The sequence below is a fragment of the Lipomyces doorenjongii genome (assembly GCF_038497915.1).
Source record: "Lipomyces doorenjongii strain NRRL Y-27504 unplaced genomic scaffold V1508scaffold_178, whole genome shotgun sequence".
Lineage (NCBI taxonomy): Eukaryota > Fungi > Ascomycota > Lipomycetes > Lipomycetales > Lipomycetaceae > Lipomyces > Lipomyces doorenjongii.
The window spans coordinates 1-14,837 of NW_027118245.1; the positions used below are offsets into that span (position 1 = coordinate 1).

At 45.6% G+C, this 14,837-nt stretch overlaps 5 protein-coding genes across 5 annotated transcripts; 4 read left to right on the forward strand and 1 right to left on the reverse strand.

The window, feature by feature from the left end:
- The first annotated feature begins 1,954 nt into the window (after positions 1 to 1,954).
- V1508DRAFT_446110 (uncharacterized protein) lies at positions 1,955 to 2,575 on the forward strand. The gene is made up of 2 exons (XM_066942426.1): positions 1,955 to 2,010; positions 2,066 to 2,575. Exons 1-2 carry the CDS (start codon positions 2,000 to 2,002, stop codon positions 2,556 to 2,558), a joined length of 504 nt encoding a protein of 167 aa, XP_066792103.1. The 5' UTR covers positions 1,955 to 1,999; the 3' UTR covers positions 2,559 to 2,575.
- Positions 2,576 to 5,483: 2,908 nt separating this feature from the next.
- On the reverse strand, positions 5,484 to 7,592 carry V1508DRAFT_84245 (thiamine diphosphate-binding protein). Its single transcript, XM_066943074.1, has one exon. The coding sequence runs from the start codon at positions 7,276 to 7,278 to the stop codon at positions 5,590 to 5,592; it is 1,689 nt and encodes a 562-aa protein (XP_066792104.1). The 5' UTR covers positions 7,279 to 7,592; the 3' UTR covers positions 5,484 to 5,589.
- A 541-nt stretch (positions 7,593 to 8,133) lies between these two features.
- On the forward strand, positions 8,134 to 9,202 carry V1508DRAFT_428792 (alpha-acetolactate decarboxylase). The gene has a single exon (XM_066941836.1). The coding sequence runs from the start codon at positions 8,199 to 8,201 to the stop codon at positions 8,904 to 8,906; it is 708 nt and encodes a 235-aa protein (XP_066792105.1). The 5' UTR covers positions 8,134 to 8,198; the 3' UTR covers positions 8,907 to 9,202.
- Positions 9,203 to 9,613: 411 nt separating this feature from the next.
- V1508DRAFT_428793 (uncharacterized protein) lies at positions 9,614 to 11,671 on the forward strand. The gene has a single exon (XM_066941837.1). It carries the CDS (start codon positions 10,009 to 10,011, stop codon positions 11,557 to 11,559), a length of 1,551 nt encoding a protein of 516 aa, XP_066792106.1. The 5' UTR covers positions 9,614 to 10,008; the 3' UTR covers positions 11,560 to 11,671.
- A 1,035-nt stretch (positions 11,672 to 12,706) lies between these two features.
- Positions 12,707 to 14,730, forward strand: V1508DRAFT_84274 (aspartic peptidase domain-containing protein). Its single transcript, XM_066943075.1, has 3 exons — positions 12,707 to 13,195; positions 13,251 to 14,082; positions 14,200 to 14,730. Exons 1-3 carry the CDS (start codon positions 12,894 to 12,896, stop codon positions 14,233 to 14,235), a joined length of 1,170 nt encoding a protein of 389 aa, XP_066792107.1. The 5' UTR covers positions 12,707 to 12,893; the 3' UTR covers positions 14,236 to 14,730.
- Positions 14,731 to 14,837: the final 107 nt, after the last annotated feature.

A 14,837-nucleotide genomic window follows, 5' to 3' on the forward strand; every position in this document is an offset into this window, starting at 1 on the left:
TTCAGTTGAAAACACTCTTTCGAGTGGGAATAGCACGTCCCTTGAGCTAACTATTAGCCGGTACCTTTCCGCGCGTTACGACGGTCTTGCGACTCACCACGGGATCACCATATTGCTTTACGCAACTTAGGCTTTAATGCAATCAATAAGATAAATTAAAATATACGACTAGTATATTGGAAGCGTGTAATACAAGGAGACTGCTGCAAGTTTAGTAAACAAAACGAGTCCCTCTTGACGACGGTAAACAAAATTCAGGGCAAGGGGTATTGAAGAATCGTTGTTGCATGTTTTAAAGTTGGAACTAGAGTATAAAAGGAATAGGTCAAACAGCTTAGTTTAAGTTTTTCGTTCGGTACTTCTTTGTAGACTCGTTAAAACAGGGAACAGGGGTAGGGAAAACGTCCGGACATTTTGGGAGAAATAATCAACAATCGTTTCGCCTGCGAGCGTGTCACGTGCAACGCTTTCCTTGACTATCATCAAAGTGACTTTTGAGCTCACCAATCCAGTTTTCCATTTCAGCCGTGCGGCGTGTTTCCTTTACGCATTGTATTTACCCGTACTGTTCCTGAAGTGTAGCCTATGACAGGGCAACAGGGGACTGTACAAGCTCAATAATGGTTAGCTGCACTTCGCTCAGAGCCAGGCACGACCTATTAATGATACCTGCTTGCCGTCTTTGCATACGCGAAAATTGGAGTTCATGGGGGAAGTAAATGCAGAGATTTGACGATTGTCAGGCTTTGCCATCTACCTGGAACTGTGGTTCAGGGTCTAGTCTACTCGTCGACCTGTACGACGGTAGTGAGAAGTCCAGAGCACTATGGCCAGAAATTGGAGCAGCCGTTGACATATTAACTTCAGGATTTGTTTGTGGGGTACAAAACAACGGTACTCGATCCACTCATCCACATATCTAGTACGGTAGCTTGGCTATGCGAGTTATTCTTATTAAGGTGGAAATACAGACCAGACGGAATTTTGTTGCAGGCTAATTACGAAAGCAAATCGCTTTCAGAAGATGGTTTGCGTCTTGTGAGAATGTCCGTGCGCGGCGCTAGTTTCAGCTTAAAAGCATCCTACACGTTTTCGCGAAGATGTCATAAGATGCTTCTGTGCTGACGCACGGACTAAGCTTAACTCATGACAGAAGGCAAACTAAGACTGTCTCGTGCAGAGGCTTTTGGATTTGAAGCTAATTAACAATAAATAATATATACTGAATTGTATAGAACAATGCAGCCGTATGTTAAACTCCGAACCAAACAAACGGCCATACTTTTTAAGCAAGCGACCCCTGAGTTAAAATTTCCGAGGACCTAGTTGCACCGTTACAGTCTAAGCAAAGAGGACCAACATCAATTCGTTTATGTCGTACATGGCTGAAGTCATATGGATCGCCTTTTCGTACCACTCTCAATGATCAACCGTCACATGGGATATCGTTCTGGAGCTCTAGGGAAACAGATTGTAATAAGTATTTACTACGGGCAGTCTTGGATGAATCTAGTCACCGATAGAGGATCTGACTGAATTAAAATTGTATCCGGCGCTCCTATGAGAATACAAATTGCGGCAATGCATTTAAGTTTGGCCGATGATAACTGTATAAGTTTTGTCAGTAGTAGTAAAAAAGATGAATTTTGCGGATGCAGCAGGCGTCCTTACAACCTGTTCGCCTTGAGTGGAATGCCTCATATTATTCACCGAAAGTAATAGAGACTCGAGTATTATTGAACCTGCTATTTCAGACATGAGCTGGCGTCCAATTTGGGCTGGAGGTGCGCCAGCGGTCCTGTACTACGGGTATTGGTGTTATTGACAGGCTGCCAAGAGCAGCATGTCGCAACAATTGCCCCGCAGCACTTAGTCTGTACATCAGCAAGCTTGGCCCGAAATATAAAAGATAGGCTCTCCGCCGGAAGTAAGTAGTATTTTGCTAGAGCGACGAACTATCCCCTCACCCAAGTTATCTTCTGACAAAATTGAATTGAGTATGATCGTGAGGTGAGCTATACATCGAATTATTAGACATTTGAACTATTACTAATTCAAGGCTAAGGATGTCATACACATTTCGAGCTATCTTCATTTTATTGGCGTTCGTCTGGTCGACGTCAGCAGAATTCATCTGCCCTGCTACACTGTGCTTTTTTAAGGGCCACCTTAAATATTCTCCTACTGAAACCTTGTACTGGCTGGAAGAGAAGGGCAGCCAATGTGACATGCCATTTTATACAATGAACGAACTTGGGTTTAGTAATTTCAAGTCTATCAAACTAGCCCTCAATGACGAGTCAAAAGGTGATGCATTGCTATATCTCTATCATAACAGGCAGGCAGAAGATGAGAATGTTGCCTTTGTCAACTTTGAAAAGACCGCATATCACTTCTCTGGAAGTGATGAATTGGAGGACGAAAAATTTAGGGTAGTAGGTGGGGAGAAAGTGGTGGTTGATTTTGGATCATGTGTTAAGGGCGAGTATCATTGGGAGTTCCAGGTTGCCAGGACCGAGGGTACCATTGGCGGCTATGTCCAGCGGGATTACTTTTAAGTAAGTCGGCTATGGGGTGAGTATTTGATGGCCAGCAGCCGTTATATCTTATTCCATTACACTTTTATTATATGAAGTTATAATACTAAATTTAAAGTGAAAAACTGCTGGTGTACATTTGCAGATATATATTTTATTCTTGCGATAGTAGCTTAATATAAACTTCACGTATGGTTTCATGTTACGAATAACAACTCTATAATTTACGGATAATAGAAATATATTTGAATTTATCTGATTCGTTACAGTTCCTTAAAAGACAATGGCAGACATTATAGCGTGTGTATCTGAGAATGCAAGAACAATTTGGTACTACAAACAAGACGGGACGAGCAAACCTTCGTTGAATGCATGTGTCAAACCTTAAATAACCAGAGCAAATGGTTCTATCCTAGCCACGTTATTGCTGGAATACGTCCCCGATAGTAAGACAAAAGTCACACGCTGTACCCCCAGCTCCGGAAGCTTTTGACAACAATAATGAGGTTCTGTCACAAACTCGCATGCCAGTCTCTGTTGTGATGACGAACCCGAAGAAGAAATTGATGATGATGATGATGATGGTGACGCGGGAGGTCAGCATACCTCCGAGTCATGTGGTATGGGAATAACTCGCAGCGTCTCTGCAAGTTTCTCGGGATAATATCCGAGTCTTCGCGCTTCCCCAGGGCCCCCTTCGCGCAAAGTAGATGCCTCTGCAGGGCTTAAAAAGGAGAATATCATTCAAGAACTTGTCCCAGCTCGAATGACCGTCTACGAACCACACATTCTCGGCAACGCGGTGTTCTCCATTCGCGTCAGTCCATACGGGCAACGCGCGCCGGTTAGAAGGTCTGAAAAACAAAATCAACGGTAGGCGTGTACAAACCGTGTCTGGCGTGCTAGATGCCAATTGTGGTTGTTATATCGGTCGCCAAGTTGACGACAGTACGAGGGCTGGTACGCATCGACAAATTGAATTTTATACCTCTGTATCAAATCGCCCGACGAGAGGTATTACCTGCTTCAAATATCCAGAGTGGATTTATAGCTCCTGGGCTGGTTGCGTATGATCCAAGTGGGGTATTGAGTAACCTTTCAGTCTGCACACACCCAGTGCGGAGTAACAGCTAGCCACAATGATCTCACGAGCAAAAACATGGGTATTTGACATGCCGAAGACTGTAATTCAACTACAACGTATACCAGAGAAAATTAAAAAAATAATCGGAGTAAGCCCGCCAAGTCCAACGCATGTCGCGATTGGTCGAAAGAAGTGCGAGGATCTAGCCCTAGACCAGGCCGCGATTTTTAACTGATCAATTTACACAAATGCAGCTGGGCAGAGTAAAACGCCAAAAGAGAAAGCGCCAAACTACTAGATCATTTATTGCTTCTAATAATATTTGACCGGAGCTGGTCTTTCTAGAGTTTTTCATACTTCTCCGACAATAACCCCGTTTCAATTGCAACTCAGCGCTTCTGAAACATGGATGAATTTAATAGCAGTCAAAGATGACAGTTCGATTAGAACTTGTTGAAGAAATGAGCTGGTGGATGTCCGATTTCGTTGGCTTGAGTCAATTGATATCGTATCCAAGGTGAATACGATCTCTACTTATATGCTTGAGTTCCTGAATCCTAATTCTCTAGTCTATTCAGTTGTAGGATCGGTTTGAGTCATAAAGACTCTCATAGTGACATCACAACTCTTTGCGAGGTTATGCCAAGGAGTAGAAACATCAGACAGTGAGTCATATTCTCGGAGGTTAATAATACTACTTTGATGACGGTGTCGACATGATGACAATGTCTTCGACTGTCGCTGTTATCTGTTAATCATTTCTTTCATCATATCTTACGATTTCTACCTTAGTTTTGGCTACACTGTGCAGTTCCCTATCGTGAACTTAGAGATACGCATGTTATTATCACTATCCACTTCTAGTGATATAGTTGTTGTTTCAACACACTTCTTGAATTTGTCACTACTTTTTTCGCCGTACACCAGCACTTCGTATTTATGGAGCGGTAACTGCACTTCGAGACATTGCTCCAGTAATTGTTGGTCACGAGAAAGTTCAGAGCGCGTTGATATTGGTCCTCAGTATCTTCAGGGTCGGGAGCTTGGACTAACCATAGTCGCAAGTTGTATTGACTGAGCTACATATCCTTCGTTGTATTCCCTTTATGCGGCTTCTTATCTGGGGATCTGCCGCTTGATCAAGCAGCAGCCGGAGGAGTCAGGATGTTACCTGAATGGCGAGTCAGGAAAGCAAATTACGGTCTGCTTTATAGCGATGGTACGAGAAGATGAACAACAGGAGATCAGATTTTAGGACGAACACGAACAATGGTATGCACGAAAACGAATCTTACGAATCCAAATGCGAATAAATATATGGTGGTTGAGCCATTGGTAATTTTTTTGTATTTTGAGGGTCGCTAAACTCACTGTTATCACAGATCCTATTACCCCTTCACCAACTATTAATATATGACGATCCACAATGCACTGGATACAATTTTACATGAGCGCACTTTAGCGATCTTGTATTCGTTCCCCCAGTTATCGCACTTCACGATCTCAAACTGATGTAGTTCGGTGCGTAGTTCGGTGTGAAATTACTGTGAGACGCTGCGAAGACAGGCTAAGTTTTCTTACGGTCGCGACTCTGAAGGTTCCTAATGGAAGGCGTGTGGATTCGATTCTTGTTAACGCAGACACATAAGTGGAATTGCAGTCCAGTAAAACAATGTAAATAACTCGAGGAACCACGGCTCACAAAATCTCCCGAGCCACTCTTAATAGAGACCGCCATGACACTCGCCATGATCATAACATGTACTGCGAGTTGTACGATATTTTATACTCTCGCAACTGTGTCGAAAGCAACAATCCTTGACCGTGCCAAAACACTTGAATATTATTCCCCAGAAGGACTGAATAATCTGGGATGTCTGTACATTCCTGTCTCCAACCATGCAATATCTGAGGCCGTCTGTCCGAACATTATTCACAATTATGTAACAGGAGTGCCTTGATCCTTTACTATACATATTCCTCCGGAATTATGTGGTTTGCAAGATCCTGATTGCGACTGTAATCGATCAATACGTCCACGATGGAGACTCCTTCATATGCCAATGCTTCCTTCATCACGCTCTCCAGCTCATCGCCGGAGCGGATACGGAAGCCTCTCGCATTAAAAGCCTCGGCAAACTGCACAAAGTCTACCCCGCCCAGTGCAATCCCACTGCTACGGCCATATTTGAGCTCCTCCTGAAACTCGACCATATTATAGTGGCCATCATTCCATATAAAGTGGGTGATATTGCATTTCAGTTGGACTGCAGTAGATAGCTCTTGTGATGAGAACATGAAACCGCCATCGCCGCTGAGCGAAATGACCTTCTTTGAGCAAGGAGGATCCTGGACCAGAGAGGCAGCAATTGCCCAAGGAAGGCCCACTCCAAGTGTTTGCTGGCCATTGGAAGTCAGGAACATGCCCGGTTCATAGGCGAAGTAGTAGCGCATCATGTAGATATACACGGTACCGACATCGCAGGTGACTCTTGTAGTTGGAGAGACATAGCGTTGCAAACAAGAGATGAAATGTAAGGGCTTCACCGGACCAGATCCTTCTTTGGGGATGGCTGTCTTTCTCCATGAATGAAATTCTTGGTATAGGACGCTACAGATATCCGATTCGGACTGTGATGTGACGCTCATGATATTTTCAGCCAAACACCTAATGTTGCGTTCAACGGATCCGATAAGTTCGATGACTGGCCGATAATGGAACCCAAAATCACAACTCTGATAGTCTATATGCACGATGCGCAGCTTGCCATGCACGTTCCACAGGTTGGCATCATATTCTGTGGGATCGTAGCCCACGGTTAGGACCAAGTCTGATTTGGCAAGGAGCTTATCACCAGGTTGGTTTCGGAACAGCCCGACACGACCGTAAAAGAGATTCACCAGGTCCATTGATACAGCACCGGCAGCCTGAAAGGTTTCCACAACTGGCATCGGGTGCTGCCTGAGGAAGTTCCTGATTACTTCAATGACGTGTGGTGCAGTGGAACGCATACCCAAGAAGAGCACTGGCAACCTGGCTTCCTCGATCAAATGAGCAACTGATTCGATGCATGACAGTGGCGAGGGCCCAAGATCCGGCAAGCGGAACGAAGCAGAAGGGAAAGCCGGTATCTTGGATACACTTTTTGCTATATCCAATGGCAAGGACACGACAGTGGCTCCCCTCGGGTATGAAGCGGCCACGCGGAACGCATCCAACATGACCTCTGCCACTTGATCTTCAACTTCGATTCCAATCGTGCTTTTGCAGATGGGATTGAGAACATCCAAGGCCCTCATTGACTGGTGTGTGCGCTTAGTCGATTGCAGCCGCGAGACAGAACCGATAATGGCTACAACTGGATCTCCTTCGGTTGTGGCTGTTGCCAAGCCAGTTGTCAAATTACTGGCACCCGGTCCGGACGTGGCAATACAAACACCTGGACAACCGGTTATTCTACCGACGGCGGCCGCCATGAAAGCGGCATTCTGTTCGTGTCTGCATACAATCATCCTAATATCGGGATGATCGAGGAGGGCGTCGAAGATGGCATCAACTTTGGCTCCTGGTATGCCGAAGACGAGTCTCACGCCAGCATTGTACAAACTGTCAACAACGATGTTGGCGCAATTCCTTGGTTGTGGAAGCAACTCCATTTTCAAAGCTCCGATTAAAAACTCGTAATTGTGTCGTCTATAGTTCGGATCCCTTCGCAAGGCTCAACTGTAAATATAGTCGCAGCCGTAAATTCTGGGTTGCTGCGAGGATAGCGTCGGTATCTCCCGGGCTTCACAATGTTGATTAGCGGTTGGGTATAATAGAATCGGATCCGAGAGGTGCCGAGCGGCGCCCTCGTAGCTTGCCTCAAAGCTAACGATGACGTCATCGACTAGTTCAGAAATGAGCAGACCTTCATTTTCTCAATTATCTACGGTGCTTGACAAGGAAGAAAGAACCGACCACACTTTTGACCTGCTCTAGCAACGTCACTCGACCGCACAGCGTGAATATCCTCTTAAAACTTAATCAGACGATAGATTTGCCATTTAAATATAAGGTTCAGAGCACTAGTTTTTAGTCATTCAATGGAAAACATGACCGGGATTTGCTAGAATTTGCCGAGACTGTTTCACTACAGAACTAACTTTCACTACACAGGACCTACAACGTAATACATGAATGCATAACGTGTTGCATGTATGCCATAAATACTTGTTCAAGGGTATTTAAAATCAGCTTCGGTCTGGTCATGAACACGTCGACACCAGTTAGTGTATAATATAATCGGATCTCCTGTAAGTCCTGTATAAAAAGCAACTACTTTCTGGTCCTCTGTCCTCAGATCGACATGCTGATTGAACAATTTCACCGTGCGATTAAAGGATAGTGGGATTTTCCGTCAGACAATTGTAATCATTTCTGTAACAAACGGGTCTATCAACCGGAACTAATGGCATAAACCACAAAGATATCGACGTATCCATCTCAGGGATAGGGTAACTGTTTCGTGTCATTCGATTTGTTTTCTGTCGACTACGATAACGAGAAATCGTCAAGCGGAACTGATCCTATAGCCATGGCAGTCAACAAGCTCTATCAATTCTCCATTCTTAATGCCCTGATGGATGGAGTAGCGGACGAGGGAATCAGCGTCGCAACAATGCTTGAGTCAGGAGACCATGGTCTGGGCACTTTCAAGGATTTTGACGGGGAGATGGTTGTTATCGATGGCATCGCATACCAAATGAAACAGGACGGTTCGATACTCATCGCAGAACCCGAAATGGTAGTTCCGTTTGCAATGGTGACACGATTCCAGCCTACACAAGTCGCAGTCGGGTCCTTGTCTGGGAAAGACGCTCTCGATTTGCATATTTCAGAACGCCTTCCAAATGCGAGAAATCTTTTCGTGGCTATTCGAATAGATGGCCAATTCGAGCACATCACTGTCAGGACCGTTGGGAAGCAGGAGTATCCGGGTGAATGCTTAGTCGATGTTGGAAAGAGGCAGGTCGTACGGACATTGTCGAACACCATGGGAACTTTGGTGGGGTTCTATTCTCCTGGATTTTCGCAAGGCCTCTCGGTTGCCGGATACCATTTGCACTTCGTTGAAGACAACCGAGGCAACGGCGGCCATATGTTGGACTTCAGGGGTGGGAATCTGCAGATCAGCTTGTCCCCTATAACGAGGGTTGAGCTTGAACTACCTCAAAGTAAAGGATTCAACGCTGCGACATTACTAGCAGATGTAGGCAATATTCAAGCGGTCGAGGGGCGATAGAAACGGCGGTCAATATTATGATTTCTTGCATTCTTGAGATTACAAACGAGCAGCACGAGCTGCAGTAATAAGGGTTAGGGATCTGAGTTGATGCAGTGTAGCACAAAACTCAATAGTACAGATTTGCTGATGTCATGTGATATTTCATTAGTCCGTGCCCGATTCCGAGGACGAACATGGATTAGGCGGACAATAAGCGTTGTTCCGAGTACATATAACATGTTGTTTTTTCTTGCAAGAGGAAGATTTTCTTTGTTCACGGAACAACTGTCAGAATGCTATTTCTATCTCCTTGTTGCTGGGCCCGCCACACTGTAACCCCAACCACCGTGCGACCGTGCGACCGTAGCGCCGAAATATTCGCCTAAGTGCAGCCATCGTACGTATGACAGAAGTTAAAATAGCTCAAACTTGGAACCCGATCAATGACGGACAAGTCCAGCTAATTTGCAATGCTTCCCAGAACGAGAGTTAACGGATCGTTAGCTGAGCGTTAGCTGAGTGTATTATTGGACTGAGGGACGTTATTTGTTACGCATATTTATTCAAAGCGAGTTAGCCGAGATATCACCTGTTTTCTGCGAGATTAGGTGCCTGCGGTGTGGCGCCGCAAGCTGTGGCTGTGATCGTCCAAGGACAGAAACTGAATCCACTGTCAAGTGCCGCATCGTGACCTACAGTCCAATTGTACAATAACGCCTCTTATTCTGGTGCATTGATGTCCCCTATAAGACTCGCAATTTCTGGTAATTGCAACCCCAGAATAAAGGTAAACTCGGCCCTCATCGTTATTATTGTCTTGCCTGTTGCCTCTTGCCGATAGCCATCTGTGGCTTAGCGGAAGTCTTCCTATCTTGCATACAGCGTAGAACTAACGTGCATTTGTTCTTCAAATTGTTGTGTCGCTTTTACTCTCACACTTCGTCTACCGCGGAGCATCCATCTTCAAAGTCTGCCATCACAGAGCCTACGCCAATTTTCTCACCTCTCTCGTCCCAATTATTTGTTGCCGTTGCGACTGCCTTACTTCCAATGACCTCTTGTTGTCGCTTGTATAGCAAGTTACAGCCCATCAGGATGAAACTCTGACCTCAGAACTACCATGGCATACATTCTCCCGAAGCCCAAGGCCGCATGGGTCCTTCTGGCCATTTGCTTCATCTCTATCATCGCCGTGACCAGCAGTAGCTCCAACAGCCGCACCCGCAATTTTGCCGCCTCAATCTTCGACTTTGGCAGACACAACAGGCGCCAGTCGGACCTCGAAGAGCCGAAATGGAACGGATCGCAAACAGCCAGGGTCGCCGACGACATCCACGAAGAGCATCTCACCGGCGGATCTCTCCTTCGGCACCGCAAGACCATCAACAACAAGCAGCTGCAGTCCTGCTCCCATTTGCACAGGCCCGGCGGCGCAAATATACTTATCAACGTGGCAAATCCAGAGGGCACAATGTGCAGACTCTCGTTTCTATGGTTCGACAGCACCCCGTCCGACATGTTCAGATTTAACCCAAATGTGATTCCATATCCCCCAGGATCGCAGTACCCGTACGTGGGCTTCGCACTGCAATCTCTCGAGCCGGTAAATACCGAGTCAATCGAGCAATATATCATCGTTTACTGCGACATGAACTGGATCAATTCTGATGTGTTCGACCAAAGAATGCTCACATGCAAGGATCAGCCCAAGGTTCTTGATCTTCCGAACTGGTTGTCTCCAGAAGGTTCCTGTGCTCCCGTGATCGAAACCGGAGTCGGACGCATTGCCCCGCGTATCTTCATGTCGCCCCGAGGCGAGCCGTTAATGATCGTCAGTACTGGCGGCCATACTAATTGCAAGCACGACTTCGTCGTGGACCTGCGGACGATTATTCCTGACCTGGGACCGAAGCTCAAGGTCGAGACCGTTCCGATCCGGTTTGCAAATCTGACCGCATTACCAAGTGCAACTCCACTCGCCGAGATGGAGAAAACATACCAGCTTCTGTTTGATGACAAAGCCGAAATATTTGTGCACCGCGGAATTGGTGAGCGTTCATTAACATCCATATCCGATTATTATGGTATGCACAATCTCGCTGTGGACTCTCTGGCACCGGAGTGCATTCTCTCACTCGGCAAATCTGTTTCGGACCCCGACCGTCAAAAGGTGACACTCGAGCAGGCGACAAACTCTTTGCGCGTGACGCTGTGCGAGTATCCGTGCGAGCCAACTCTGGACAATACAGTGCTGATGTCGATCATGCATGTAAAGTATGTGCATTTGCACGAAGTCTTCTACAGACGGTATCTCGTCATTATGAACGCTACTGCGCCGTTCAGCATCCTCGCGCGCTCGTCCAACTTCATATACATGGGCTCGGACGAGAGGGCGACGGTTTTCACAGTGGCTATGGAGTGGGATCACTCGCATTTTAGAGATCGCAGCAAGTCATTTGTCAATCCGCATAAAGCGGTAACCAAGCGGGAGGACTTGGCCGCGGACGCGGCAAAGTTGACACCGGATATGAATAGCCTTGTAAATGACTATTATCATGGATGGCTGGACGATACGGTGTTGATTACCTTGGAAGTCAACGATCAAGAGAGCGCGTTTATGCACATTAATGCCAGCCAATTGCTCGACTGTCTTGAGCTATGTCCGCAGTAATTGGATCAGTAGTGTATTTCTTGCAAACAGAGGTTGTAATAAAATGATAAGCCTATCCTCGACTTTAATGTTAAATAATTTGATCTGTGTTTTGCATCTCAGTAGTTCAAACGAGCATGTCCAGTACCGACGTTGGACGCAAGATTTGCTTGTTTTGTGCATCCAGTCTAGTCCAGTAACTGTACCAGGCAACATACGAAAACATCACCCATTTGCGTTATTAATCTGAAATTAATAATATGTTATTTAAACGGTCCAGGAATAGTTGCACTATTTATTCGCTTTTATTTTGTAAATTGACCAGTTTGCCCTATCATAAAAATCTGGGCTACATTGGACCTTTTGGACCTTAACAATGAAAATATAAAATTATGGCCGCCAGCAAAATTAACCAACAGCAGGAGATAATCGATCACGTGGTGCCGGAAGAACTGATCGACCTCAGTCGCAAGACGATAGAAGTGAGCCAACGATTGGTAACGGAAATCACGTGTGACAAGGATCACTAGGTATCGTCTCCATCTCTACCGTCAACTAGTCATGCATAAACCCCAAATTAATGCTGTAGTCTCGTACGGAACTTTCGACTGGCGAGAGTGCAACTGGTGGTGACTAGGCACGACAGGGGAATTAATGAACCCGTTGATGTGAGTAGCGGAACAGTCCCTGATAATGAGGATTCAGTGATCAACAATAATTTTAGCCCTGGTTCACTTATCCCTCTTATCGGAGTTTCGAACGAAGGCTGGCGATCTGTTTGTACGAAAAAGGTGATGTCCGGTTGGGAAGAACTCTAGATATTTTATGAGACAGGCGCCAGCAGTCCCTTTCGGCCGCTGAGATAAGTTGTTTAATAACTATAACGACCCTTAGTTTCGGTAGATTGGGATTGTCGAAACAGCCGTAACCCACAGTATTAGGTATGAGTGACCTTAACCTTGGACATTGTAATAGAGTCATTATTCTCTACAGTCGGTATATTTCTAGAAGGTCTACAAAGATAATTATGTCCGACTAGGGTAAGATTCTGTAGGATGGTGATCTGCAACAAGGATCAGGATCTACAATCAGATTTGGCTGCAACCTCATGGTGGCTTAGACGTTTTCCTTGTTACTTATATTCCTTGTTTATTTGTTTATATTTATGACTATAATTTCCTTGGAACGGCAAGAAGACTGAGTGCAGAACTCCAGCAAACACAATTCGCTTGTCCAGCTTCCCACTTAAGTTCTTACTGTGTTGAGTGCACACTTCTTTCGTTTCCTCGTCCATAACTTTCTCGCTATACGCCAATACTCGCAACACTGCTTATCATTAATTTCTTGCTCCATTTATGCGACCGTTTTTACTGGCTCTTGCGGTACTCGCGCACATCGCCTTCTCCTTCGCTCACGTCCCATTCTACGGGGATAACGCTACAAGTTCAGGCATTGTGGCAAAGGTCCCCATACACCGTCGTGGTGGCAGAGTATATAACCCTGAGTGGATATCAAACATGTCCAGATTCAACGAGGTGCTCAAGAGCTCTCTCAAACGCTACTCGCGATCGAAACGCGAATTACATGGCAACCAAGTGGTCCGCAAGGCTATCTCTTTGTCCGAGAAACTCGCTGCCATCGGTGAGGATGGGAGCTGGTATATCTTTTCATATCTACGTATCGTCTTTCGACATCGGTCCTAACAATTTCAGGTACGCGAACGTGGAGCTCGGTAACCCCGGACAGAAAGTCGAGTTCGATATTGACATGACATCTTCCGACTTCTGGGTGGAAAGTACTACGTCAGTTCGTGGCACACGCTTCGAGGCAAGAAATTCGCAGTCGTACGTTAGCAAGGATAGGCTGGGATTCGAAGATTGCGTTGAATCCCTGGATTCGCTTGTCTTCGGCGACAAGAAATTCAATGTTGAATTCGCGCACTGCAATCCTCCTCGAGCATCTCTCCGAACCTTGGATCCTTCTGGAAGTATCATGGGCCTTGCTCACTCGTCACTCTCCCAGACATCGCTTCCCCACTTTTTCGAGAATGCCAAAGAGAAGAGAAAGCTTGCCGATAGTATCTTTGCCATTGAATTTAAAAACGATTTCTCCGGAGTTCTCTCCTTTGGTGGCCTTGCACGTTATCATGATGAGCTTCTCTTCGCTCCTGTCAAGTGCACCGGTTTCTGGCAGGTTTTGTTTAAGACTGTGCTTTTAAATGGCAACCTTATTCAGAGTAACATCCTGGGTACCATTGACATGACATCGCCTTTTGTTCTTGCCCCGGCAGAGGATGTTCGGATGTTTTATAATGCCATCTCTGGTTCTGAACCACTTGGAAACGGATTCTGGTCATACCCTTGTTCCGAGAACCCTAAAATCCACCTCGAATACGCGGGGTGGTGGTTCCCCTTCAAAGATTCCTCGCTCGGAAAAGTCAAAGAATATTCAGACTACTGTGTAGGTCCTCTCGTTGAAGCCGATCTCGATGGTCGCTGGGTTATTGGTGAACCATTTTTGAGAAACGTTGTCACTGTCTTTGATGTAAGTGCTTTTCTCGAATTCCCTAACTAGTGGACCGATGGCTGTGGCTCGACGAGTTAGAGGATGTGTACCGTCTGTCTCCTAAACGTCTTCGCATGCTAATACACAAGTCTATAGTTCGGCCGAAATAGCGTCGGCATCAGAAGTCTCTAAGCCTGGGAATGAAATAATATTCTAATCATCGTCGGCTCATATTATACGTCTCGCGCAACTTTCTATGAGGAGTCAAAGGGGTTTCCACTATATGTTGCACTAGCTGGATAGCTTATAACAAAACATTTTAGCATGCTAACGATGAGAACTAACTGTAGGAACTCCGCGCATTCCCCTATGCAAAGAGATTCAGCGCCGGGTAATAATTCGCATGCACCTGGTACATGTTAAAGCTGACCAATTGATTTGATGCACTAATATATACAAAAATATTCACTGAACCAACGCTGGAGGGAGAGAAATTGCACACAAAGAGCCGCACAGTGGGAGGCACTTTGAGTGGCCTCCCATACTCAACGACGGAACTCCTCGGAGCCCGGATGGAGGAAAAAGGGGTAGAGGTGACTGGCTGTGGCTGGGGTAGATATCTTAAAGGATGGTGGTTAGGGTCAAGCGGATGTATTTAGGGTTTGTGCAGATTCGCTCGCAGGATGGATTTTATATATAGATTTTATATAAATAAGTTAAAAGAGAGGCTCACTTAGATACTTCAATGTTAAAAGAGAGGCTCACTTAGATACTTCAAATAACATTTGAAGTAG

Coding starts and splice junctions, on each gene's coding strand:
- V1508DRAFT_84245 (XM_066943074.1), bottom strand. CDS start 7,278: ATGGAGTTGCTTCCACAACCAAGGAATTGCGCCAACATCGTTGTTGAC.
- V1508DRAFT_428792 (XM_066941836.1), top strand. CDS start 8,199: ATGGCAGTCAACAAGCTCTATCAATTCTCCATTCTTAATGCCCTGATG.
- V1508DRAFT_428793 (XM_066941837.1), top strand. CDS start 10,009: ATGGCATACATTCTCCCGAAGCCCAAGGCCGCATGGGTCCTTCTGGCC.
- V1508DRAFT_84274 (XM_066943075.1), top strand. CDS start 12,894: ATGCGACCGTTTTTACTGGCTCTTGCGGTACTCGCGCACATCGCCTTC. Junction 13,196..13,250: donor ATCGGTGAGGATGGGAGCTG/GTATATCTTTTC, acceptor TAACAATTTCAG/GTACGCGAACGTGGAGCTCG. Junction 14,083..14,199: donor ACGTTGTCACTGTCTTTGAT/GTAAGTGCTTTT, acceptor ACAAGTCTATAG/TTCGGCCGAAATAGCGTCGG.